This window comes from Scardinius erythrophthalmus (assembly GCF_964197995.2).
Source record: "Scardinius erythrophthalmus genome assembly, chromosome: 7".
Taxonomy (NCBI): domain Eukaryota; kingdom Metazoa; phylum Chordata; class Actinopteri; order Cypriniformes; family Leuciscidae; genus Scardinius; species Scardinius erythrophthalmus.
Window position 1 is genome coordinate 14,534,053 of NC_138227.1, and position 27,871 is coordinate 14,561,923.

At 37.4% G+C, this 27,871-nt stretch overlaps 2 protein-coding genes across 3 annotated transcripts in view; one reads left to right on the top strand and one right to left on the bottom strand.

Annotated features, from left to right (window-relative positions):
* The window catches only part of LOC308693715 (E3 ubiquitin-protein ligase TRIM39-like), a gene marked incomplete at both ends in the record, with an annotated part of 764,022 nt that overhangs the window by 287,310 nt on the left and 448,841 nt on the right, over window positions 1-27,871 (bottom strand). The window lies entirely within an intron of this gene.
* Window positions 266-27,789, top strand: cltcb (clathrin, heavy chain b (Hc)). Of its 2 annotated transcripts, XM_081370574.1 has the most exons (33): window positions 266-803; window positions 2,637-2,844; window positions 5,693-5,961; window positions 6,080-6,241; window positions 6,332-6,445; window positions 6,644-6,817; window positions 8,302-8,499; window positions 8,590-8,790; window positions 9,381-9,533; window positions 9,651-9,773; window positions 10,544-10,681; window positions 10,783-10,947; window positions 11,118-11,298; window positions 11,861-12,024; window positions 12,129-12,254; window positions 12,356-12,498; window positions 13,368-13,602; window positions 13,746-13,868; window positions 14,256-14,401; window positions 14,494-14,677; window positions 14,798-14,990; window positions 15,106-15,263; window positions 15,603-15,767; window positions 15,946-16,053; window positions 17,489-17,656; window positions 17,870-18,019; window positions 18,158-18,289; window positions 18,379-18,489; window positions 18,578-18,748; window positions 19,303-19,524; window positions 23,062-23,082; window positions 25,242-25,317; window positions 26,638-27,783. In XM_081370574.1, the coding sequence occupies exons 1-33, from the start codon at window positions 762-764 to the stop codon at window positions 26,766-26,768; spliced, it is 5,055 nt and encodes a 1,684-aa protein (XP_081226700.1). In that variant the 5' UTR covers window positions 266-761; the 3' UTR covers window positions 26,769-27,783. The 2 variants fall into 2 exon arrangements, with proteins under 2 accessions (XP_081226700.1, XP_081226701.1); XM_081370575.1 differs by lacking the exon at window positions 23,062-23,082 and having other exon boundaries at window positions 480-803; window positions 26,638-27,789.

Below are 27,871 nucleotides of genomic sequence, written 5' to 3' on the forward strand. Positions count from 1 at the left end.
TGTTTAGACTAATTTTATGCTATGTTTCCGACTTTAGTGCGTGACTTGTAACGTACGACAAACTCGGAGAAATGTGTTTCTCAGGTCCACTTGAAGGCTTTATTACAGTCAATGGTCACAACCTTATTTTTTACAGGGTCACAACCCGCATTTAAAAATTAAATACCTGCGATACTCAGAAAACGATTCAGAGAAGGATTCATTCACTTTAAAAACAACGATTCGTTCACGAACGCACTACCACTAGAGCGCAGCCGGAACTGACGTACCTAAAATATGAAGAACTGAATGATGTGGCAAAAATGAAACGAATTATTTAACATTTACTAGCCTACTCATACTGGCGCTTATAAATCAAATCTAAAATATTAAGTGTCCAACCGCTTACATACACCAAATCAGCGCCTCATTCATCGCCCGCTTGATTAACAAAATCCCTGAAATCGCGAATGTCCTTCCGCCGCAACGTCCGCGCTGCTGCTTCCGGAATGTCATTCTGAGCTGTTTCCGCCGCCATTGCGGGTCTGAGCGAGTCCCATCCGTGCAGAGAGGGGAGAAAAAAAACATCAACCAGCTGGCGGATTGGCTTGACACGACGAAAACACGACACTTGCATTCTCTGTTTAATAAATCCATCAGTCCTGCATTTGATCTGTTTTGAATCGAGGGTGTCAGCGGAGAGGAGGTCGTCGCTCGCTAAAGCTAGGGAGAATTTTTGCGAGGAGTCCGGCCGGGAGGATTGAGAACAGAAAGCCCAAACCATGGCCCAGATCCTTCCTATCCGCTTCCAGGAGCACCTGCAGGTGGGGTTTCACTACAGCTGAACATTAACATTTTAATATTCGGCGGCTTTGCTGTAACAGAGGTGACAGTGCTAGTTAGCTTTAGCGCTAGCTCAATGAATGACCTCCCATCCATTTCAATGGCTGTGTCTCAAAAGCTCGCGAGCTGCTGCTGAGCAACATCTTCGTATCAAATGCGCCTGTGGTTATACAAATACTGTTTGTTCGAATCAAAAGTTGGAACCCGCAATTGACACCCCGAAAATTCTAATTTTAACCAAAGAGTTTATATGGTACTCAAAATATGCAGTATGGAAAAGCAGGTCTCACTAGGTTTTTAGACACAGCCTATGCAGGTGGATTCAGTGATCGGTGGAAGGATTAAACCAGCTTTATAAAGCGGCATACATGCTGTGATTTAGTTTGTCGGTTGAATAAAACGTGACTCGGATTGTCCACATTGACCGCTCAAAAACATTTCTGTTGCATGGCTGTTTATTGACGATAGTTAACCCGAAAATGAAAAATCTTTTCACCCTTAATAACCCACATATAAAACGTTTGGAGAAAATGACGTAAAATTAGACGTAAATATGGCTGGGTATTGGCACAGATTTCCCGAATCGATTCTGATTCACAAGATCTTGTTTCTGTTCAATATCTATTCGTTTGGATAAATAAATTAGGTACTTTCCATAGTAAACTGTCCCTTAAATTAAACGAACCTTTCGGATAGTGTATATTGGTGGTGTTTATTGATATTAATGTATAAATTTAAAGGTTCATTGACAAATAAAGCTAAAAAAAAGGTATTTTAAAAAAACTGATGTAATGCATATGAACAGTGAGTCATGAACAATGTGTTTAAACAAATCTCAGTTGATAAATAACATTTATAAGTGTTTACATTAATTTTAGGCTGTTTTTTATGTCAGGTGGTACAACCAAATATTGTATGTATACACTGTACATGGAAGGTGTACCAGCCTACTCATAATTGATATTAGCGGGTTTTACCAGTTTTTGAGAGATATGCAAATGTTTTCACTCTGCTACAAGGATCATTTGGATGATGCATCATCACGTTTACTGTTATTATCTCGTCAATTCATAATAAAAGAGCCATGTTTGCTGTTGTGCCACCCTGACATTTGAATATACAAATTGCGGGACAAAAGTTTTACAATTATCTCAACAGCTTTAAAACTACTGTTATTTATTTAGTTTTTAATTTTTTTGTTTTCTTAGTCTGTTAAATTTTTCCGACAGTTGCGTCACCTGACATTTTGGGGCTTTAACATAACAATACATAAAATAATATGCATTATTTAAATGCACTAAATATGGATGGTAACTAAATAGGTTTTATAGAATGAAGTGAATATAAGCTAGCCTATGTCATTTCATTTTAAAAAAGGAAATAATGCACTTGGACACACAAATATGCACGTCATGTCGTTGACCCTAAACATTTGAATGCAATCTCATGGATATTTGTTGTTTAACTGGCTTGACTCGAGTCATTACAGTGTATTGTGTCATTGCACATGTGCATCTCAGTGGGGGTAGCCTAAATGATGGGGCTTGTGAAATTGTGCCCATATCTCCCTTTTTATCACCCCATAAACATTGAAACAAACTTGCAGCAGACACATTTAAGACCTCCAGGCTGTGTATTAAAAATAAAGACAGCATTTTGATGCATTTTAGTACCAAAAAATGCTTTCTAGGTAGGCAGTTCACTAGGTTTTGAGAGACACCCTTCGTTTATAAAGGCTTCCAAATCTCATGTATAGTAGACGATACTAGTGCTGTATCTAACATTGATACATATTGTCTGTCCACTCTTCACAGCTCCAGAACCTGGGCATAAACCCAGCAAATATTGGGTTTAGCACCCTTACGATGGAGTCAGATAAGTTCATCTGCATCCGGGAAAAGGTGGGCGAACAGGCCCAGGTTGTGATCATTGACATGAGCGATCCCAACACTCCCATCCGCAGGCCCATCTCTGCAGACAGTGCCATCATGAACCCAGCCAGCAAAGTCATTGCTCTTAAAGGTAAGACACAGGGGGGCTTGAACAGTGGGGGGGACACGTTAAGGCATGCCATGAATTTGTGAAATGTAATGATAATTTTAGGGATGATATAGAAATTTCCATGTGGTACTTTTTCTGCACCCCCCTCCCACCCACTGAATGGATTTGAATGGGTGTTTCTCATTGAGACAGTTTAGTGTCACATAGTGTATTACTTTTGTCTCGTCAAATGACATGGTTATCGTAAAATACCCTCCATATTTCCAACAAATAGGTTCATATTCTCAGCCATCTCTGTCTTGTTACAAATTAAAAACTTCTTGTTGTAATTTTTTGGTTAAGAATAGCCTTTAAAATGCTCATTGGAAATGTTTTGCCGTCATAAATGCTTTGTCTGTTCTTGCTTGTTTTTGTTCTTTTTTATTTTTTTGTTTCTTACTGCTTTCTTATGTTTGCAGACGGTGAGTTCAATTTCATCTATCCTGAGTTGTGGGATTTGAATTGTGAAATGTGGGGCAATCTGAATGCATTTGATGTTGAATGATAGGTTAGCCATTTTAGTAGGGGGACGGGATTATGTAACATGCATGTAACTTGGCAAAAGCCTGTTTTCCTCTTGTTTAACGTAAAATTAAATCTAGTTTGTTGTTGTTAGTTGAAGCAATATTCAGCTGAGCCCTTTAATTTTATTTTTGTTTTGGCACTTGTCAGTCTACTGTTAATGCAATGCAAAGGTCTACTGTGTCTGTAAAGTGATAGATGTGCAAGGCAACGTTCTAGATATATTTAACTCTGCAAGTCAACTGTAAGAATGAGAAGTGGATTATGACCTTGAAAATAGCAAGATCACAATAAATACTGAATACTGTAAGATTGTCTTATAGTTGGAGTTCTGATTTGTATTCAATTATTATAATGATTTTGGAAATATTGTATTTAGCCAGGCTATAACGTATACACTACTGTTCAAACGTTTGGGGTCAGTACGATTTAAAAAAAAGAAATTAACACTTGCATTCAGCAAGAATGCATTAAATTGGTCAAAAGTGACAGTAAAGACACAGTTACAAACTATTTCTATTTCAAATAAATGCTGTTTTTATTTATTATTCATCAAAGAATCCTGGAAAAAGTGTCACAATTTCCACAAAAATATTAAGCAGCACAACTAATTTCAACATCGATAATAATAATAACGTTTCTTGAGCAGCAAATCAGCATATTAGAACGATTTCTGAAGGATCATGTGACACTGAAGACTGGAGTAATGATGCTGAAAATTCAGCTTTAACATCACAGGAATAAATTACATTTTAAAATATATTAAAATAGAAAACAGTTCTTTTAAAATGTATTATATTACAGTATTACTGTTTTTACTGTATTTGTGATCAAGTAAATGCAGCCTTTGTTAATATAAGATACTTTTGAACTGTAGTGTGTGTGTATATATATAGATATCCCACTGAGCACAGAAATTTAACTTTATCTTTGAGTTTATATAATATAGGCATACATTTATTTCACCGTAATGTGTCCCCTTTATGACATAAATGCTTACCAGGCCATATGTTTAAAAAATAAAATAAAAAAATAAAATAAAATGGTTCACAAAACTTAGGTAAAATATACAGTGACCCCCAAAAATATTTGGACACTTAAAATGTCTAAGGGCCTGTTTAAACCTGCTAGCTTCATGCGTTTCTAATGATCGGATGGCTATCTGATTTGTTAAAACGGTTCCATTTACACTTGGCCACATAAATGTGTCTTCGCAAAACGAATATAAATCCATCTTTAGTTCCCGCGTTACATGCAAATATAACGGAGTTCACGTCAAAGAAAACAACAGAAATGATCAGCTAATTTCAAGATCAAAGACCGCAATAGGAGAGAGCGGCATCAGCACTGGTAAGATCTTTAAGTCTAACTACTTTTAATGAAGATGATTGTGTGTTGAACATCTGGGACTTACTTTCAGTTTCATTTGCGGCAGTTTGCGTGTCGACTCGCTGAAGACAGTTTCGTCTGGAATGCATCTCAGACCACCTGAAGTGGTTTGAGTGATCCGATTTAAATCCATTTCGGAGTGCGTTTACACCTGGTCTTTTCATGATCAGAAGTGACCAGGTGTAAACATTTTACATTTGACAACCAGAAAGTGTCCACATACCTTTTGTCTTAATTTTAATTACATCAAATTATTTGTTTTGATTCTATTTTTTCTTTAAAATAAATGTCACTTTGATATGTTAATATTTTTTGCAGTGAGATTGATACATTAAGTGTGGCTTTTAAGTGTCCTAATACATTTTGGGGCCACTGTATCTCGATTAAAAAGTATAATCCAGATCTACAGATTCAGCCAATTGTGGTCCACATTTTAAAAGCGAAAAAGCTTTTAAACATGTTTTTACATGTTTAACAAATTTTATTCCCACATACTTGAGGTAAGGTTATAATTCACGTTATTGCAGATGGGAATAACATTATGGTTTAGAGTTTTTCCCTTCAAACAATCTGCATTGCATTTTTAGAGTAGAGACAGTTGTTTACTAATTAATAATTGATAAGCGTACTAGGTTTTTAGAGCATTACTAAAATTGTCAAACTAAGGGCAGATCAAAAACTCAGCTTGATGTTTGTAAATGTTTGCAGTGTTTGTCTTATAGTTGTTCCTTTTGCATCGTAACCGCTTTGTCATGTTTTCCATATTTGTCTTTACTTCACAATTACAATTTAACATACACATCATGTTATTAGCATTAAGCTGGATGTCTGTATGTTGACTAATTTAAATCACACCATTTATGATCTCAAAAAAAAATATTGCTGTTTTATTAAAATGACCTCTGTTTCTGAATTTCAGCTGCAAAAACCCTTCAGATTTTCAACATTGAAATGAAGAGCAAGATGAAGGCCCACACCATGACCGAGGATGTTACATTTTGGAAGTGGATTTCTCTCAATACCGTAGCACTTGTGACTGACAATGCGGTCTATCACTGGAGTATGGAAGGAGACTCACAGCCCATCAAAGTCTTTGACCGACATTCCAGTTTAGCAGGCTGTCAAATTATTAACTACCGCACTGACGCCAAACAAAAATGGCTACTTTTGATTGGAATTTCAGCACAGGTAAAATAACGAATATTTTGTGGGTTTAAATGGTGTTGTCCATGAGCAGTAACCTGCAGTGTCAATGTGGTTGTCGTTTTCCTGCTGAAATGCCTTTTTTTTAAACTTTTCCTGTCAGCAAAACCGTGTTGTGGGCGCAATGCAACTTTACTCAGTGGACAGAAAGGTGTCGCAGCCAATCGAAGGCCATGCTGCTGGATTTGCTCAGTTTAAAATGGAGGGAAATGCTGAGGAATCCACACTTTTCTGCTTTGCTGTTCGGGGACAAGCTGGAGGAAAGGTCTGGTTGTTCGTCATAATGAACGTCAATGTTGAAGTAACGCTAATTATGTTTTAAATGCCACTCTTGTGTTTCCCCACCCCCCTGTAGTTGCACATTATTGAGGTTGGAACACCTCCGACTGGTAATCAACCTTTTCCAAAGAAAGCAGTCGATGTATTTTTCCCTCCAGAGGCTCAGAATGATTTTCCAGTTGCCATGCAGGTATACATATTTTAAAATATTTAATAAATGTATTATTCACATTTGTCTATTGGGGCTGTTAGGTTAAACCACACAATTTCTATGACTAACAGAACTACAACCCATTTATATATATGTATATCTGTGTGTGTGTGTTACAGTATCTAATTTTTAGTATTGGAGACTCACTCGTGTCTTTCCTGTCTTGTCTTATTCTAGATAAGCTCCAAGCATGATGTAGTCTTTCTCATCACCAAATATGGCTACATCCACTTGTACGACCTTGAGACGGGTACCTGCATCTACATGAACAGGATCAGTGGAGAGACAATTTTTGTCACCGCCCCTCATGAAGCCACATCTGGAATAATTGGCGTGAACCGGAAGGGACAGGTACCGACTGTTTTATCTGCTGTTGTGGACAGTAAGACAAAAGTGGTGCATTGGCTTTGTTTTTTGCTTTAACATTAAGGGTTGTTTAGTCAGCACATTTGAATGGACCTGCTGAGCTTGTTCCAGACACACACCAGGGGTTTGTTTCCATATAGTTGGCCCTAGTTTGAGCTGCCTTCTACATGTGCAAACAGACTACCTTGTGCTCTGTAATCTACTGTAACAGGATGCCATCAGTTGATGAATTATTTTGGAACTCAGACCCAAGTCACATTAAATATGCAGAGAGAGCGTAGAAATGTGATCCGTTTGTTTTCCCTTCCTCATTAGAGAAATCTCCCTGGTCAAACCACAAGACTAGGATTGGTTGATATATTGAATATACTGTATATATACAGTATATAGATAGATAAAATGACATGGTTATGGATATGAATTTTGTGTTATCCAAGCCTGGAAGATGCAAATATTGTCTAAAAATAGCAAACATATTTTTGTCTATTTGTTGTTTTTTAAATCTACACTACCTATGTCACCCTATTCCATCCTAAGCCTTTGTGTGGATGCAGTCCATAATGCATTAGGATCCTATGAAGGAGTTCCTGTAAATAACAGTGTTTGTTGATGCCTTGACACGTACAGTGAGAGAACAGCATGTGACACTCAGTAGGAGGTAGATATAGACGCTGTAATCCGCTTACCGAGGTGCGACGTGTTCGCTCGGCTTCGGTCGCTGACCGATGATCGCTTCAGCTCTGTCACAGGCTCTGCTGCAGACTTAAATAAGTGCATAATGGGATACCGGCCCATTCATCTTACCCTGAGGGTCGCTTTAGATGCTTATGGGTCTAGATCAGCATTATTTGGAGCCAATCAGTGCATAATTAGGTGCTTATAAATAGAGATTAGCCAGCCTTAGAATTAATGTGGTAATGCAACAGAGGTTATGGGCTGGTCTTGTCCCACAGAGATTTGTGTATCTCAAGAAGCCAAACCAACTTAACAACAAACATTACTGATACAGAAAAGGCACGTAATATACAGAAAGGTAGTTCAGCAATTGCTTGTGGACGTATATTATGGGTGTTCAGTTAATGCATAAATAAGAATGTCATTGATGAAGCCTTTTAAATTATTGTGTTTTATTGAAAAAAAAATTAAACGATCAATTTCTTATTCTAAAAATGATTCTTCTTCCCCCATCACCAATCTTTCAGGTTTTCTCCCTGAAATAAATACATATTAAAATAGAGAATAAATCATTTTTAAATTGTAATTATATTTCATTATTACTGTTTTAAAAAAAAAAGTGTTTAGTACTTTAGATCCAATAGATGCAGCCTTGGCAGGCATAAGAGATTTCTTTCAAAAGCATAAAAAAATCGACCCTATGGTTGCGTAAATACAACAATTCTGTTTAAATTGTAGTGTGACTGACACTGTCAGTGTCTGACACATTATGTTTGTCGTCTGCTGTTTATCAGGTACTGTCTGTGTGCGTGGAGGAGGAAAACATCATCCCTTACATCACTAACGTGCTGCAGAACCCTGATCTAGCCCTCAGGATGGCCGTCCGCAACAATCTGGCAGGTGCCGAGGAGCTCTTCGCCCGAAAATTCAACAACCTGTTTGCTAGTGGCAGCTACTCTGAAGCTGCCAAAGTGGCTGCCAATGCGCCAAAGGTACAGCAGACTGCATCACACTACCAGATGCTTCATTAGTCTTTGTCAGGCAAATATTGAGGTTTCTGATTGGCTGTTGGGTTCTTGCAGGGGATCCTGCGCACCCCAGACACCATCCGTCGGTTCCAGAGTGTTCCTGCCCAGCCTGGTCAGACTTCTCCCCTGCTGCAGTACTTTGGGATTCTGCTGGACCAAGGCCAGCTGAACAAGTTTGAGTCGTTGGAGCTTTGCAGGCCCGTCCTGCAGCAAGGCCGCAAACAGCTCCTGGAGAAATGGCTGAAGGAAGACAAGGTACATCCTCCTCTGAAAATTAATATGTAGCAATAATAGATGATCCAAAGTATTTTTAAATACTTTATTGGCATGATAGTTAAACAAGCGGTGTTACCAAAGCATCAATACATCAAAAGCAGATACAAATAAATGACAGACAGATGTATCTCTTAAAGGAATAGCTCACCCAAAATTGAAAATTATCCTGGCTCTTCCAAGCTTTATAATGGGAGTGAATAGTGCCCGAGTTTTTGAAGCTCCAAAAAGCGCATCCATCCATCATAAAAGTAATCCATACGGCTCCAGGGGGTTAATAAAGGCCTAAAGTGAAGTGATGGGTTTTTGTAATACCCATATTTAAAACTTTATAAACTATAATCACTGCCTTCTGGCAACGGCCGTACTCGCGTTCATGAGTCGAGTTTCTGATTCAGGTTCAGTCAGTCTAAATCCAAATGATTTTTAAAAATCGATATCCTTTTATCACAAACAACCGGAAAGGTCAAGGAAATTAATTTGTCAAACCCCCTGATATCTTTATAACTAATTTCATTTTTGTTTCTCTTTATGATTTTGCGATACTCACCTGCTGTTTTGGCTTTTTGCAGCTGGAGTGTTCTGAAGAATTGGGTGATCTGGTGAAGTCTGTGGATCCAACTCTCGCTCTTAGCGTTTATCTCAGAGCCAACGTTCCCAACAAAGTGATCCAGTGTTTTGCAGAGACCGGGCAGTTCCAGAAAATTGTACTGTATGCAAAAAAGGTGAGTTTAAATGTGTTTCCTGGCGATATATTTTACACTGGTCCATAAACAGCTTTATTTGTGTGAGAGATTTCAGTTTTGAGCTCCGTCCTCTAATGCGTGGCCATCTGTGTGCAGGTTGGCTACACTCCAGACTGGATCTTCCTGTTGAGGAACGTCATGCGGATCAGTCCAGAACAAGGCCTGCAGTTCTCCCAAATGCTCGTTCAAGACGAGGAACCTCTGGCTGACATCACTCAGGTCTAAGAGCATATTATTACATTTCCTCTGATGTATATCTTGTATTTATTTTGTTTTATACAGTTTTTGATTATGACTGGATATAATTACGTAACGTGAAGGGAAAAAAAAAATTTACTTCAAGGCTTCAGACTAACATTTAAGAGCAGTGGCACCAGTGCCATCAAGTGTCTACAGATGGTGGCACCAGCACCTAATTTGGTAGCACCGCACATGTAATATTAATAATATTGCATGTTTAGCATCTCTTTAGTAGCTCGAATTGACAGTAGCTTGAGTTCAATGTGGATTTATTTTCATTAAAAAACACCTGTAACTTAAAATTGGTCTTCCATAGTATCATTCATTTGTAGATCATGATAATCACAGGTAAAGCCACGCATGGCACCTCACTACTAAAAAGTAACTGGTTTCTATGTTATTTATAAAAACAGTAGCTTAAATGCATTTAGTTTAAATACAAATGCGCAAAAATGTATATAGCTTTATAAAAAGTACTGTAATTATATTCCATTACTACTTTAAAACATTTAATACATTCTACATTAATAATATAATATAATAAAATTGAACGTGAAAATCCCACATTTCTGGCACAAAACCATGGTTATAGTTAATGTTACTACAGTAACACCATGGTAAATGTTTGAAAAGGCTAACTTGATCTTTGTGGTAGAACAGAAATGGCAGCGCTTATCAATTAGGCAAATTGGTAGTGCAACAGTGCAACAATTTCTTTTATTTACTAAAAGATTTTTTTAATCCTACAGATTGTGGATGTGTTTATGGAGTATAACCTGATCCAGCAGTGCACATCTTTCCTGTTGGATGCCCTGAAGAACAACCGCCCCACCGAGAGTCCTTTGCAGACACGTCTGTTGGAGATGAACTTAATGCATGCCCCACAGGTGCTCACTACAAACAGCAGCAACGCACACCTCGCTTAATTAAATATTTTTGCAAAGCTTTGTGTCACAACATGTTTTTTTCATTATATTTTCTTATTCAGGTGGCAGATGCCATCTTAGGGAACCAGATGTTCACTCACTATGACCGGGCCCATGTGGCTCAGCTGTGCGAGAAGGCAGGTCTTCTGCAGAGAGCTCTGGAGCACTACACTGACCTGTATGACATCAAACGGGCCGTGGTTCACACCCACCTGCTCAACCCAGAGGTTAGGCCTACAGTCTGCTTGAGGTTTTGGACCTGATGCTACTGTATCATTCATTTAGATACATTTCAGTTTTCTAAAACTTTCTGATAATGATGGTTGTCTGTAACATATCTGGTCCACGTCTGATCATGGTGTTTAATGGTGGGTAATATGTTCTGCTCTGGTTGCAGTGGCTGGTGAACTTCTTTGGCTCTCTGTCTGTGGAGGACTCTCTGGAGTGTCTGAGAGCCATGCTATCTGCCAACATCAGGCAGAACCTCCAGATCTGCGTCCAGGTGGCCTCCAAGTATCACGAGCAGCTCTCCACCCAGTCCCTCACAGAGCTTTTTGAGTCCTTCAAGAGCTTTGAGGGTAACAATGCTAAAATCGGTTTCAATGCATCACAATTGATATGTTCTGAAATTAGGACAGGATAATATACATATGTGTATATTTTGTTATATAGGTGGATACTTTTATTTATTTTTTAATCAGGTGAGCCATAATTTTAACCAAACAGCTATTTTTGCCAAGTAAACAAATATTATTATATTTTTTTTTACTATGGAGAGAGACATAGTATTTGTGTACAAAATTCAAGATTCTTTAATTTATCTGTGTTGTTTTATATTCTGTGTTTTATTGTGTGTTCTAATTTCTCCTCGTTTTATTACTTATAAAAAATATTTTTGATATCAGACATTTATTGGTTATTAGCCATAACATGATGGCTTGTCGGTATCGTTCTGAATTTTAATATCGGTACATCCCTATTTTTTACAACCTTTAACACTGGCGGAGTGAGTTTAAGTGATGACACCAACAAATCATTGAACAATTGTTTTAAATTGATTCTTTGAAATGGACAGTTTGAACTGAATCATGGAAATGAATCCGATGTTAGGCTCAGTATGTTCTATCATTAACTCTGCAGGTCTGTTCTACTTCCTGGGCTCCATTGTGAACTTCAGTCAGGATCCAGAGGTTCACTTCAAATACATCCAGGCTGCCTGTAAAACTGGTCAAATCAAAGAAGTGGAGAGAATCTGTAGAGAGAGCAACTGTTACGATCCTGAGCGTGTGAAGAACTTCCTCAAGGTACGACACCTGAAGGGCTCTTGAATTTCTTTTAAGGCTTTTAACAAGCATCTTAATAGTGCATTATGTTATTCAAAACAATAATTTACCTTGTCTTTTAACAGGAAGCAAAACTAACCGACCAGCTGCCTCTCATCATTGTGTGTGACCGCTTTGACTTTGTCCACGACCTCGTGCTCTACTTGTACCGCAACAACCTGCAGAAGTACATCGAGATCTACGTTCAGAAGGTACTTGAGGCCTGATTATGACAACGATCATCTCAGCTCTCTGTTCCTGTAGCAGTGGATGGTGATGACTGACCGATTGAGTGATAAACCGTTTTTGTCAGGTGAACCCCAGCCGTTTACCCGTGGTGATTGGAGGGCTGCTGGATGTGGACTGCTCTGAGGACGTCATTAAGAACCTCATTCTGGTGGTCAGAGGGCAGTTCTCCACTGATGAGCTCGTGGCCGAGGTGGAGAAAAGAAACAGGTTTGATACGGCTGCTTTAAGACATCAAGTCACTGTTTAGGGATTTTTTTTTTCTCAATGTCCATTATGTAGACAGCGGGGTGGCCAATATAATACAGATAAATTCATAATGCAATTTAAATGATAACAAATGAGTAAAATATTTTACACAATGCAATTTGTGGAAGTATTAAAAAGAAATTATCGGAATTATTATTATAATTATTGTAAAGTATTATTTTATTCAGAAAGCCTTAAGCATTGAAACATTCATTTGATTAAAAATGACAGTAAAGACATTTATAATGTTTAAATAAATTATTTTTATTTATAAAAGAACCCTGAAAAAAAAAAAAAAGCAGCAGCCCAACCGTTTTAAACATGGATAATAATAAATGTTTCTTGAGCAGCAAAACAGCCTATTAGAATGATTTATGTATCATGTGACACTGAAGACTGGAGTAATGATGCTGAAAATTCAGCCTGGCCAAAATAATAAATATATTAAAATAGAAAACAGTTATTTTACATTGTTTAAATAATACATTTTCTCAATATTACTGTTTTTATCAGTAAAATAAAATCACTACAAATAAATGTAGCCTTGCTGATCATAAGAGACTTTTAAAAAAGCATAAAAAAAACAAAACTTTTGAATGTAAGAGTACATAATATATATATATATATATATATATCACTTCTGTAAAGGGCACAATGATCTCCAACTCAAATATTGGCTGATTAATTGTTCTATCACTAATCAAATTGCCATATTAGTCTATAATAGTGGCAAAAACCAATATGATCAGTGTTTTATATTGTTGACGTTGGTCGTATTTTGCTGATTTTGGCTGTTGGTCCAAAATTTACTATTTTGATCTGTATGACAGACTGAAGCTGCTTTTGCCGTGGTTGGAGGCCCGCATTCACGAGGGCTGCGAGGAACCTGCTACCCATAATGCTCTGGCTAAGATTTACATCGACAGCAACAACAACCCTGAGCGCTTTCTCAGAGAAAACCCCTTCTATGACAGCCGTGTGGTGGGCAAGTACTGCGAGAAGAGGGACCCCCATCTGGCCTGTGTGGCTTATGAGAGAGGACAATGTGACCAAGAGCTCATCCATGTAAGGAACAAAAGCACTTTTGTTTTAGCGTTTGTTGCAGTGGAATATTTTAAGCGATTTTGTTCTGAGCTTGTTATTTGGATATTTAGTTTCTAAAAACGGAAGAAAATTGCTATAAATATTTCTTTCTTTTACATTCGTAGGTTTGCAATGAGAACTCGCTCTTCAAGAGTCTGTCCCGATACCTTGTGCGTCGTAAGGACCCCGAGCTGTGGGCTAGTGTGCTTCTGGAAACCAACCCTTACAGGAGACCCCTAATCGATCAGGTGCAAATTAGAAAATGACTGAAGTCAACATGAAGCTCTATTCACAATCCATTTTATCTCCTTAATGTCACATTTCCTAGTAGAATGGGACAACGTAACAAAATATCCATTGAGAATTGTTTGGATTTTGAAACGTGTGTGTTACACACCAATAATGTAACCAAATGGTTGAAAGGGAGTGGCTAAAAAATAAGAGGGATTGGTGATCTCATCAGAAAATCATTGTTTCAGTGTGTTTGCAGAAAGACTAGTAATAGCATTGTTAATAAGAAAGAAAATGGGCCCAGTTTTGATTTCAAGTTGACTTTTAAGTACATTTATGTTATAATGGCAAAAAGTGCTTTAAACGTAAAGATTAAACCCAGTTTATCTTCCCGCCCACGACAGGTTGTGCAGACTGCACTTTCTGAGACCCAGGACCCCGAGGAAGTCTCTGTTACTGTCAAAGCTTTCATGACTGCTGACCTACCCAATGAACTCATTGAGCTCCTGGAGAAAATCGTCCTGGACAACTCCGTTTTCAGTGAACACCGGTAATTTAATCTGGTAGAAACATTTGAGAGGTGACGGAACATGGAATGATTTAGGGTGTTAAACGTTTGCTTTTCCATTATTTGTGTCCCAGGAACCTGCAGAACCTCTTGATTCTGACGGCCATCAAAGCTGACCGCACACGTGTCATGGAGTACATCAACCGCCTCGACAACTACGACGCCCCAGACATCGCTAACATCGCCATTAGCAATGAGCTCTTCGAGGAGGCTTTTGCGATCTTCAGGAAGTTCGATGTGAACACATCAGCAGTGCAGGTACATCTTATCTCTTAAATGTCAAATATGGCCTATCCTACACAAGTACATGAACGTAATTGCATAGAGTCTTACTTTTTGCTTCCTTGTTTAAAATTATTTGTTGCTTTTCTTGACTAGGTTCTTATCGAGCACATTGGGAATCTGGACCGGGCCTATGAGTTTGCTGAGCGTTGTAATGAGCCGGCCGTGTGGAGTCAGCTGGCTAAAGCACAGCTGCAAAAGGGGCTGGTGAAAGAGGCCATTGACTCTTACATCAAAGCTGACGATCCCTCAGCCTACATGGAAGTGGGACAAGCTGCAGCCCAAAGCGGTAAGAACCACAACAAAAGTGACTGCTTCATGACTAAATCCATAACGTTCAAGGTAAGGTGTTTATAAATATGGAAAATGGTCTAGTAGTGAACTAATTGTTGTTTTCTCCTCAGGAAACTGGGAGGATCTGGTCAAGTTTCTACAGATGGCTCGTAAGAAGGCCCGTGAATCTTATGTAGAGACCGAGCTGATCTTTGCCTTGGCCAAGACTAACCGTCTAGCTGAACTGGAGGAGTTTATCAATGGGCCAAACAACGCACACATTCAACAAGTAAGAGTCTCCTACTCTTGTTGAGTTGATGGTTTAGAAATTAATGGGGCCGATTATGCCACCAAAAGTGACACAAATGTCTCTGAAATTCAAAGTGGGTCAAAATTTGCAATATTTGAGATGTTTTGATATATTCAGCTGTTATTGTAATTATTTAGATATAAAGGAAAAAAATGAATTCTAATTTAAGTATTCTTCATAAAGTATGAATATAAGGAAAAAAATAAGCCCTTGGAAATAAGTTAAAAAGTAAATATTGCCCTTAAATAAAAAGTAAATTTCTTGCACTTTTAAAAAAAATGTCTGATTGATAATGCCTTCTGCTCTTTTTCTTTCTAGGTTGGTGACCGATGCTATGATGAGAAGATGTACGACGCAGCTAAACTACTTTATAACAATGTATCTAACTTTGGCCGTCTGGCCTCCACTCTGGTGCATCTCGGGGAGTATCAGGCTGCTGTCGATGGGGCCCGCAAAGCCAACAGCACGAGGACCTGGAAGGAGGTCTGGTTATACATTTTGAGATGATTCCTTGCACTTTCCTACTGTAACGAAGCACATTTTCAGTGGCAGGTTACCTGCTTTGTCTTTGAAAGTTTGAATCCCATTTGCTTGGCTTCTTAATATTCTGTGTTTTAGACATTTGTGATACATTAGCGACAAATATGTTCTCTTCTCGTAGGTTTGCTTTGCCTGTGTTGACGGGAAGGAGTTTCGTCTGGCTCAGATGTGTGGATTACATATTGTCGTTCATGCTGATGAACTTGAGGAGCTCATCAACTACTACCAGGTTAGGCTGAGAATTTGGCTATTTCATTTGGTTTGAGATAAAATATTAACCTGATTCCCACAGTCATGGAAAACCTGGAAATATTAAGGAATGTTCTTTAGTGAATATATTTTTTTAAACTATAATATTTACTATAATAGTTTTAAATTGAATTTACAAACATAAAAAACTATAAATACTATAGGATTACAAACAAAACAGAATGTAATAGTATAATAATTGCCATGATGTTTTTGTTTTTTTAAAACCCTTATCCAGTAAACTCAAACAACATGAAAAACCATGGAAATGAATTTGCCAGGAGGAACATTTTAGTTTTTGCTTTCAGAAGAACCTTGGGCTGGGCAATATGGCCAAAAAATCATATCTCTGTATTTTTTGGCTGAATGGCGATTTACGGTATATATCTCGGTATTTTCTACATTTTTCTATTTGGATAAAAAATAATAATAATCTGTATTTACTTAAAAAATGTTATTTCACATTCTGCCCAATGTTGTTCTACAAACAATGTTTATATTGAAGGGTATGTAAACAAATAGTCAATGTAATCATGTGTACAAAAAGGGTTAAAAATCACATTACATTCTAAAATTGTAACAACAACATTACAATCCACAAACAAACTAAATAATTTTTTTAAGCAGATGTTAAATCCACTGAACTAACAAAAACACAGACTAAATGTTAACTGGTAAGAGGAACACAAATTCACTCATCTGAGCTTAGTTACTATATTAGCCTTCATTTGATTACCTCATTACAATAGTCACGAGAGTTACTGCTAACATAAAAAATACACTTACTTGTAGGTTTAAAATTCTGTAAATGGCACTTTTAATGTCCATCAACAAATATTTGAGCAAAATGTATATTTTAGTCAGAATTATTGCTCTCCGTGCGTTTGGTGCGCATGTGTGCGGCGCCGCTCGTTCACTGAAATCTGTGAGGTTTAGCAGGGACTTGCTTGCATACGCAGTTCAATCCTGACAGCAAAATGGAAATATTTGCATGACTTTCTAACATTTACAGATAGAGAATATACCTGTGAAATTTAAGTTATGCACTGAGGAAAACACCACACCTCAAATGCATTAAACAGCACAAGTATCTGTTAGAGCTTCCGACGGGGAAAGCCGCGCTAATCTATATGCGATAACTATATCTTATGAGCTATTTTGAAGCCATTTATATAAAGCATGTCTCATGTTTAGGACAAATTGGATTATGTGGTTTCTGCACGCAGTCATAATATCAAGCTACTGTATATCGATATAAACTGAATTTGCCTCATCCTATATTGTTTCTAAAAAATATATTGAATATCGTACAGACTTAATATACCGCCCAGCCCTAAAAGAACCTCCTTAGTGTACAGTATCTGTCCATCTTGGAGTCCAGCAGGGTTGATTGATGTTTGTTGTTGCTCCATCAGGACCGTGGCTATTTCGAGGAGCTGATCACCATGCTGGAGGCGGCGCTGGGGTTGGAGCGCGCTCACATGGGCATGTTCACAGAACTGGCCATCCTTTACTCCAAATTCAAACCGCAAAAGATGAGGGAGCACCTGGAGCTCTTCTGGTCCAGAGTCAACATTCCCAAGGTCGGTGAACTAAAACCATTCTGTAAACTCTGAAATGTCTCTGCTTATAATATATATTGATCGATGTAAATGGAGTTTATGTTTTTGGGGCTGAACAAACTATCATTAAAAATAGCAAACACTTAATATCCATCTATTTAGGCACCCTCTATGTATTTAGCATATCTCAGTATTGATTTGATGGAGCAAATTACATTTGATGTATCTGTTCAGGTTTTGAGGGCAGCTGAGCAGGCTCACCTGTGGGGAGAACTAGTATTCCTGTATGATAAATATGAGGAGTATGATAATGCTATCATCACCATGATGAACCATCCTGCAGATGCCTGGAAGGAGAGCCAGTTCAAGGACATCATAACCAAGGTATTGTCTCACTTTACTTAGAGTTAGCCTTTTGTTCAAACTTTGTTTTCTTGCATTCATTTTAAAAAGTCGTTTTTTTTTAATCGGCCACAGCTATAGGTAAAGGAAATTAACTGTTTTCGTACATTTTTGTTGCAGGTGGCTAACGTTGAACTGTATTACAAAGCCGTCCAGTTTTACCTGGAGTTTAAACCGCTGTTACTGAACGACCTGTTGATCGTACTGTCCCCACGTCTTGACCACACTCGTGCCGTCAATTTCTTCAGCAAGGTACTGCGTATAAACTTTTGCTTACTGTTACAACCAGTTGGTTGTTTTTAGCCAGGAAAGATCCAATCATTTTGATCCGTTTCTTTTAGGTCAAGCAGTTGCCGTTGGTGAAAGCTTACCTGAGATCTGTACAGAACCACAACAACAAGGCTGTAAACGAGGCACTAAATAATCTCTTCATCACAGAGGAGGATTATCTGGTATATATCAATGGACAGTCATTTTATAAACAGTCTCTTGGTTAGCATCTTTGTAATCTGTCGTCTTTTTTGTTTCTTTTTTTCACAGGCTCTGCGCACATCCATCGATGCCTACGACAACTTCGACAACATATCTCTGGCTCAGAGCCTGGAGAAGCATGAACTCATCGAGTTCAGGCGAATCGCCGCCTACCTGTTCAAAGGCAACAACCGCTGGAAGCAGAGCGTGGAGCTTTGCAAGAAAGACAAACTCTACAAGGTCTCACCCTTATTCAACCGTCTCTTATACCAGGGATTTTCAGTATTTTAGATGTCATGAACCCCTGAAAGTGATTATATGTGAGGGGCCTCCATGCTACATGCTATTTAAGACATATTATATATATATATATATATATGTGTATGTATGTTTATACATTTATTTATTTATTTATTTATTTATTTATTTATTTATTTATACATTTATATTATATATATATATATATATATATATATATTTGGAAAATATTTGGTTTCAATTAAGTAACATTATTATGTTCTTTTTCTACCTATAGTACTGTACAGTTATGTTTGTTTATTTATCTAATAAAACTTTCATTTCATTTTAACTGTTTATATATATATATATATATATATATATATATATATATAATTTTTACACTGTTTTATACTCTGCTTTTCTACAGACCTCCTAGCACTCCCCTTTTCAGCCCCCTGACCCCAATTTGAAAATTCATGTGGAGCATTTTTTTTTTTTTTTTTTTTTGCAGGACAGTTCACTAAATCTTTGTTTTTTTTGTCGCTTTTCCACAGGACGCGATGCAGTACGCTTCAGAGTCAAAGGACACAGAGCTGGCCGAGGAGCTGCTGCAGTGGTTCTTGCAGGATGACAAGAAAGAGTGTTTTGCCGCCTGCCTGTTTACCTGTTACGACCTGCTGAGGCCCGACGTGGTGCTGGAGACCGCGTGGAGGCACAACCTCATGGACTTCTCCATGCCCTACTTCATCCAGGTCATGAGGGAGTACCTCTCCAAGGTGAGCCCCCATCTAGAGGATCCCCTGGGTCTGATGGTGGTCTTCAACGTTTTTCAGGGCAAGGGCCCCTTAGGCGATAGAGACATGGAGCAGGGGCCCCCAATACAAAATCTGTAAAACAGAGCTACATATTTGGCATATAGCCTTCGATATTAATAGAAACAACCATATTATGATAGTTATTTTATGACAGTAGATTATAACTATGCATGTTATTGTTGTTGCACATGCATCATTGTCTGTATATTACTTTTCATTGTTAACATTTAGTTCATGTATAGGTCATGTTAGTTTAGGTCATGTATCATAACAAGCATATAATAGAGATAAAAAAACAAACAAAAAAACTTTAATTTAAGGTCATTAAAAATTAATATTTTAATTTTAATGTCAGATGGACAATTAAACATTGACTTGAAACTTAGCTTAAAATTTACTAAAACTAATGTGTGTGGGTTATCTAGTAAAGTGCAAATGTAATTTGTAAGCAAAGCTGCCACCATAACCACAATAGCAATGCACAGTGAGTCATTACTTTTACAAAATAATTGGAATGGAATATCAAAAATATATTGATACAATTATTTATTTATTTATTTATTTATTTATTTATTTATCTATTTATCTGTTAGTCTGCATTTACGTGTATCTGTTTGGACATGCCATGTTTTTGTCTCGTGCTAGTCATCACAATGTCATTTGCAATTTTGAGAGTAAATCGCACATTTATATGTAGATTTCACTTCCAAAATTCTGGGTCGCCAGTCCTCTTAGCAGCATGAAAAACCAAACTTTAATTCAGTGGATTATATATAGCCTCGAAAGCATGCAAAGACTGCTCCCTTTACAATCACTAAAAAGCTGTCACTCATTTCAGTTCACGATCTCCATTAAAATCAATACATTGTGTCTTTGTTAAAGGGTTAGTTCCCCCAAAAATCAAATTTCTGTCATTGAATTACTCCCCCTGCAATGTCTTTCCATGTCGTACCAAACCCGTAAGACCTTCGTTCACCTTCAGAACACAAATAAAGATATTTTTGATGAAATCCGAGAGGTTTCCGAACAAGCCATAGGCAGCAACATTCTTGCAATTGCCGAAGATGAACGAAGGTCTTACAGGTTATGAATGACACGAGGGTGTGTAATTAATGACAGAAATTTCATTTTTTTGTGAACTAACCCTTTAATAAGAGTATTCACGGGTGTGCTGAACTCATTACTGAACAAAAAATCCATCATTTTGAATGGTGAGTGGATTCTGTCTAAATATAAGGTCTATGATTGGCCAGTGTGATCAAGAGATCAACAAATATGACTAATCTGTTTTGCCAGTATGATATTTCAGTATCAACTGAGGGTTCTCTTGGTTCTGTTTTAGGGTGCTTATTTAAATTTAATGTTTTTATGATTTGTTGTCTTAATGTAACAAAAAATTATTTGTGATCAAACATTAATTGGCAGTATCACTGCAGCCCCCCAGTTGAAGACCCTTCCTAGAACACACCTTTTCTCAGTGAAAACACTAAAGCCCTGTTCCAAAACCTAGTGAGCTGCTACATGGAGCGGGTGCCTTATAATAAATCTAACTCGCAAATTATTCCAATAAAGTTTGATGTTAGAATGTGTCTAAGCTACAAACAGTATTCTAATAAACAAAAATACATAGCACCCTACCTGTTGGCTAAAAACAAACATTTCTCTTGAACGTTTCCCTCTTTTTCTCATCTTTTCCATCTTTATTTTTCAATTTATGATTGATAAATTACTAATATTACAAGGTTGTATTATTTTCTGTAAGTAAATTAAAAATAAAACACTTCAAGCTTCAATAATTTGTTTAAAATACCACAAGTGAGTTTAGGCATCATAAATGTACAGGATGAAAAATGGATCTAGAGGGTATACACGTGATGTCACTGCGGTTACACCACTGTCATTATATGGATCAGTGGGTTACACCCACTGAGTGGCAAAAAGAATGAGTGGCAGCATTGGTGTTCGGTGTGAATGCCGCGAATAACACACACAAAACACATCTAAAATGGAAAAGAACTGTGCGATTGACTACAAATAGATTCAACAAGAAATGTTACGGTTTTGTGTCAGATATGTTGAATTTTGGGGTAGAATCATACCCTAGGTCATAACTTGTATTGACAACTCATCAATTAAATACTTACCATCTTATATTCTGCGTAACTAAAGTTTTTGTCAGTGTTTATTAAAAAACATTAATTATGAGCCTTGTGTTCTAAGTTTCTACAAAATATATTGAAATAACTAGAATATCCAAGCATGAAGTGTGACCAAGCCTCAAATTTATTTGTATAGCTGTTCAAAATACACATTGTTTCCAAGAAGCTTTACAGAAAGTCATAATGTTATGTCTATAATGCCTTTGTGCTTTAACAAGTTTTAGGGTAGGGCAATATGACGATATATTACAACGATATAAGTGATCGTCCTGATTTAGATCTAACTATATTGTATTTATAGTTTTGTCTAGCAGATAAAGCGCTCACAGGCTTTGCTTTATGTATTTCCCCAGCGTATAAATCAGGTATATATATACACGTCAGGAAACCCAATTCCTGGCCACATGTCAATGTCCATGGACCACTGGTTCTTTGGTGAGTTGAGGAACACTGTCGAGTCCAACTGCCTTTAATTTAAGAAGATGACCGTTTGTTTTACTCCCATTTTCGCAGTTTCCTCTATTAAATCAAATCATGTTGCGGGATTTTTTGCCACTCAGTCAGTTCAGCTCAAGGGGACCTGGCGGCAAAGTGACGTCAATGCATATCCTCTATTCATTTAGACATTTGCATAAGATTACATTTAACTGGTCTCCTTTAGTCTTCAGTCACATGATCTCTCAGAAATCATTCTAATATGCTGATTTGTTGCTTGAGAAACGTATTATTAGCATCAATGTTAAAAACAGTTGTTCGGTTTAATATTTTTTTCAGGGTCTTTGATGAAAGTTGAAAAGCATTTATTTAAATTAGAAATTCACAACATTATAAATGTCTTTACTATCACATTTGATCAACTTAATGTGTCCTTGCTGAATAAAAGTATTAATTTTTTTAATTTTTACCACAAACTTTTAAATGATAGTGTATACGATGCCTTAAAATGCTGTCTAGGTAGGCTGCTCACTTGGTTTTGGAACAGATTTTTAGTACCGTCTTTCCATATTGAATAATTTGAAGATGTTTTCTACATGCTACTGCATGTTAAGTTTTATGAAGTTTTAATTCTTCTATCATTCAAGAACATGTTTAGACCAGACATTTATTCATGAAGAATATTTCATCACCATAACATTTAAAGTTTAGATTCATAGTTACACTAGGTAAAGATCATTCATTCTTTTTAAACAGCTAATGGAGTAACAGGGAGGACATTTGTATCTTCTATGATTTCCCGCTGTAAATTTCTTTTAACATTTGTGCTCTACCTGCTTTTTGCAATGCTGGACTGTTAAGTTTGCTTTTTTTCTTAAGCTGCCACTCTTAAATTTCCTTTCAGGTTGATGCAATTAAGGAAAAGGTGAAGGTTCACTCTTATTCCATCTTTAACCCTTGTAGTTTGGAAGACTGAAACTTTGAAGAGTCTGCATGAGTTCTTCCCTCCCATGTCACTCTGCTGCTTTTAAATACACACTTTAACTAGACTTTCCTTGAGTTTCTTCTAGATTACTGGCCATCCGTTTGCCAGACGCTGTGGTAGTTCGCCTCAGACCTGTAGACGGTAGAAAGCTGGAATTAGCTGATGAACGCATCTAAACGGTCCTTTCATTGATTGTCTTTGTCAATCGTAGTTTTTTCCCCCCATTAAATTTAAAATCATAGATTGTTAATGTTCATCAGCTAATTCAGTTGTAGGTAATTAATTAGGTTAAAAATTAGATGAAGGCAAAAAGAAGTGACCACATTTTCACACTTCTTATTTTAATACAGAATTGAATGTCATTTTTCTCGGACTGAGATATGCATGGCGACAGCTATGAGAAAGTGTGGTCCTTCACTAAAATAAAACCATTGTTTGCTGTAGATGCTTTACAAGCATGTGTTTTACCGTGTTAGTAGCACCCTTGTACGGTCAGGGATCGTGGCTGTTGGCTTTGCCTGCCTCTGGAAGCCGTGAATGGCTGAATAAACCATCTCTCACCCCGTCACACCTTCACTCTTACTCTGCCTTTCTCTCATGCACTCTTTTTAACATAGGAATAACAAACTACACCTGTGGCATGATTTCTCCCTCTCAACGAAACTTCGACCTGCCGATCTCTTTTAAGCCTACTCAACAACATAATTCTTTAACTTTTAAATGTTGACACCAGCCCTATGTAGAGAACTGAACCCAATGCCTTTTTTAACTTTTAAAGGGATAGTTCACCCAAAAATGTAAATTCTGTAATTATTTACTCACACTCAAGTCATTCCAAACCTGTGATATTTATTTCTGCTGTGAAATTCAAAAGAAGACATTTTGAAGAATAATCCAGCTGCTCTTTTCCATAAAATAAAATGTACAATTGAAGTTAAATTTGGGTCCGTTCCTCATACAGAGTTATTGTCTGATTTCAGAAGACTTTTAAATTTATATTTTGGAGCTCAACAACCTTTCGTTATATGAGAAAAATCAGCTTGAACATTCTTCAGAAGTATTCCCTATGTGTTTCCATGGGGAAAAAAACGGACAGATTTAAAACGAAATGAGGGTGATAAATAAGGACAGAATTGCACTTTTTAGGTGAACTGTTGCTTTAAATCATAATTTAAATCACTCAAGGATTGGTAAGACTCTAGCATTTGTAACTTGGCTTTTACTTGCTTATTGGTCATGTTTATCAGCCGTATCAGATTATAATTTTTTTGTTATTTTATGGTGGTAAGACACCTATAGGACTTTAGTAAGTTTTCGTTTATATCGTTTTTGCAATGACTTCCTTTTCCTCGCAGGGGCATCTTTCACAGAACCTGTCCAATGAGCAGCATCCTCCCGTATAAATATTCACACTGCATTTCTTGACACATAACATCGTTAGACCTTCGGTTTGACTAAAGGTGCGGTCACATTTACTGTTATTCGGCGAATTTCGCGGACGAAATCCAGTCATATTAATAGGAATCTAAGTGAGGACGAAAGATTTCCCCACACAGATTTTGCATTAGGTCTAGTTGGTCGTTAGAATTCACTGTACTGACCAATAGCTGCTTAGTTTATGTGTGAGCTGTAATTTATGATTTGATACACTTGACAATGGACTCTTTCCCCGTGAAATTTCCCCGATATTTTGCAAATGTGACCGCCCTTAAGAGGGTTCTGTTTTCTACATATGCACTGTTAAATAATAGGATACTGACTGACTGTATGGGGGACCATCTACTATTAGTACCATGTCTTTTGTTACTGACTGCATCATAGAGGACATATAAAGCCATGGTTTCCATGATTACATGTGAATAGACTAATAGTACATAATAGGATGCTTATTTCAGTGGTTGACGTCGGGTATGGAGTGCCTTGGCAAGAAGCTTGTGCCCCGAGACCTGCTTTGAAAGCGTGTGCACCTTGTATTAAGCTTGGCTTTATGCATCTCCCATGAATGGTCCCATCCATCAGTCATTACCCCCTTTCTTCAGGGTATTTATCTCTTCTCACTTTTCCTCTTTTCTACTTCTTTCTCGCTCTTCTTCATTCAGGTTGATAAGTTGGATGCTTCTGAGTCTTTGAGGAAAGAGGAAGAACAGCTCACGGAGGCACAACCCATTGTCTATGGTAAGACCCTTGTTGTGCCCCATCATCTAATTTTACTTTTTAATTCGAATTTTATATTTAATTTACATACTTAATGTAATATTTCACTCAAAAATATCTGCAGTAACCTTAAAATACCAAGTATGCACAGTATCACTAGCTACATTTACATGGACAGCTTTTGTTTCAATCAGATTGAAATCATTCCGACTGATGAATCTGAATGTAGTGTTTACATGAACGCTAAATAAGTTGATGTTGAAGGTGATGGCTTGTTTATCTCACAAGCTTCAAATTAGTTTAATCTTTTGACGTGCACAATGCACAATACAGAGTTTCCTGTGGTTGCCACATACTAACCATCATCCTTTTCTTTGTTTTAAAAAGCATACGTTTACGCGGCACCATTCTTATGCGTTTTGGCTGTTCATTTACATGACAGCAGTGTTTTGGGGGGCTGAAAACCCAAATTATTGAAAACTGGTTTCAAACTAAATGCAAGTTTTTGAAAATGATAGTTATTCGTTCAATGTAAACTACAAAAACGGTGATGTCATGCACATGCGTATTACGTGTTCAGCCTATATGTGCGTAGTTTATCTTTACAAAGTGATATCGCCAACTACTGGCCTGGCATGAATAATACAGTGGACCGTGTTGAACGGGGATCGTTTTACAACGTTGTCGCTTGTATGCGAAAAACACGAAGAAAAAACTTTTCCGTTTTTAATACATCGTTGTAGTGTAAACATACCCTTAATATTTGTTTTCCGGGTTCTAATTGGGAGACAACGAGCACATGAAGCTTTGTGCCATGGTGCTTATATCTATCAAGCAGTAAAAACACCCCTTCCCCGTGCCCAAAACAAGGCATCTGTGGATTAGAAGCAAGCACTGGCGGGACGTTGTCCTGCTCCACTTCACAAACGATGAGTGGAAAGACCAACAGCAGCTCATTCTGTGCGTCACACATCATTACACATGCGCAGAACTTTCCAGTTTCAGCCTTTAATCCGATCAAGTTTTTACATGTCCTGTCAAACTGAAAAGGTTTAAACCACCTCTTACAATCTGAATGAAATTGAAATCAGATTTGGCCAATTCATTCCGTTTTACGTGCTTACATGTGACTTTGTTATTCCAGCTGTGCTACTAATCCGATTACAAAACGGATTATTTGGGTCCATGTATATGCAGCTACTGTTACAAATGCTCAGTAGTCTGATGTCAACTAATTTACAATTGCATACTAAACATTTTAAATGAGAGGATCAACCTGATGTAGATTGGTTTTGTGATAATGCTTAACAGTTTTTCATGGTGTTTAATAATCTTTCCCAGGCACACCCCAGCTGATGCTCACTGCAGGTCCCAATGTCGCAGTACCCCCACAGCAGACTTACGGCTACGGATACCCCACGGCACCTGGCTACGGCCAACCCGCACAGCCAGGCTTCGGCTATGGCATGTAAAGCCCTCCTGCCCACCGCGATCCATCCATCTCTCCTTAAGTTCCTTACTAGCTTATTGTGGTCTACACACAAGGGTTATATAAAGTAAAAAAAAAAAAAAAAAAAAAAAGTTACGCTTTTTAAATTATTTTCCTTAAAATGCAATGAAGGACTTCATTTTTATTTGTATTGTCAAAGAAAATAATCGGACCACATTTGTTTTATTTCACATTCCATATATTTAAGGCTACTTATATCACTAGTTTTTTTTTTGTGAGCTGATTTTTTTTTAAGGGGGCAATGGGTTGTGTATGTAAATGGAGTGTTGAGAAGAGCAATTAACCTTAAAAAATGTCGTGAAGCATCTGATTTGCACTCTGTCGTGAGAGGAAACTAATGTAGAATCTCTTAATTTTGATGTATTGTATGTGAAGAGCTTACACTGTCAGTCTGTTTAATGCATTTCATTATTGTATATTATAAAAAAGGTTAAAACAATATTTGAACATGAACGTATGCATCCATGGGTACATTTAGCTAACACTAAGTAATAATCTGATATTCTACACAAATATGTAGCTGTATGGACATTTTAAGCGCATACAGACATAAATATAGTAAACGATTTTAATCCCTTAGCCTAAACGGGTTTCCCCGATTGACCTCGTAGTTGTTAACATCTCATTCACTCCATGTGTAACAGGTGACCTTTCCTTGTATTGAATACAGTGCTCTTTCTTGTGTGAGTCCATTTCCATAAATGAGCAAGGGATACATTGATTCTTCTGACTTCTGTGTTTACTCATTCAATTCTTTGTATTGAGGTTTGTGTGTGCCAGGTGTCGTGCTGTTCTAGCTCATTATTTGGAGTGTACAGAAGAATGAATACACAAATGGATACCAATGCTTGTCCACCTGTAAGATTTGTGCGTGATCTGCAGAATCAGAAAATAGGGAAATAAATTCAAAGGATTGTGATTATTTTGGTGGCTTAATTGTAAATTCGCAAAGATTAAAATGAAACTCATCCATTCTCCATCATATATTCTGCCACTTTATTTTTCCACAAAACACACAGTAGCCATTAAAGATCTGCAGTATTTGTTCCTTATGTTGTGCTGGTC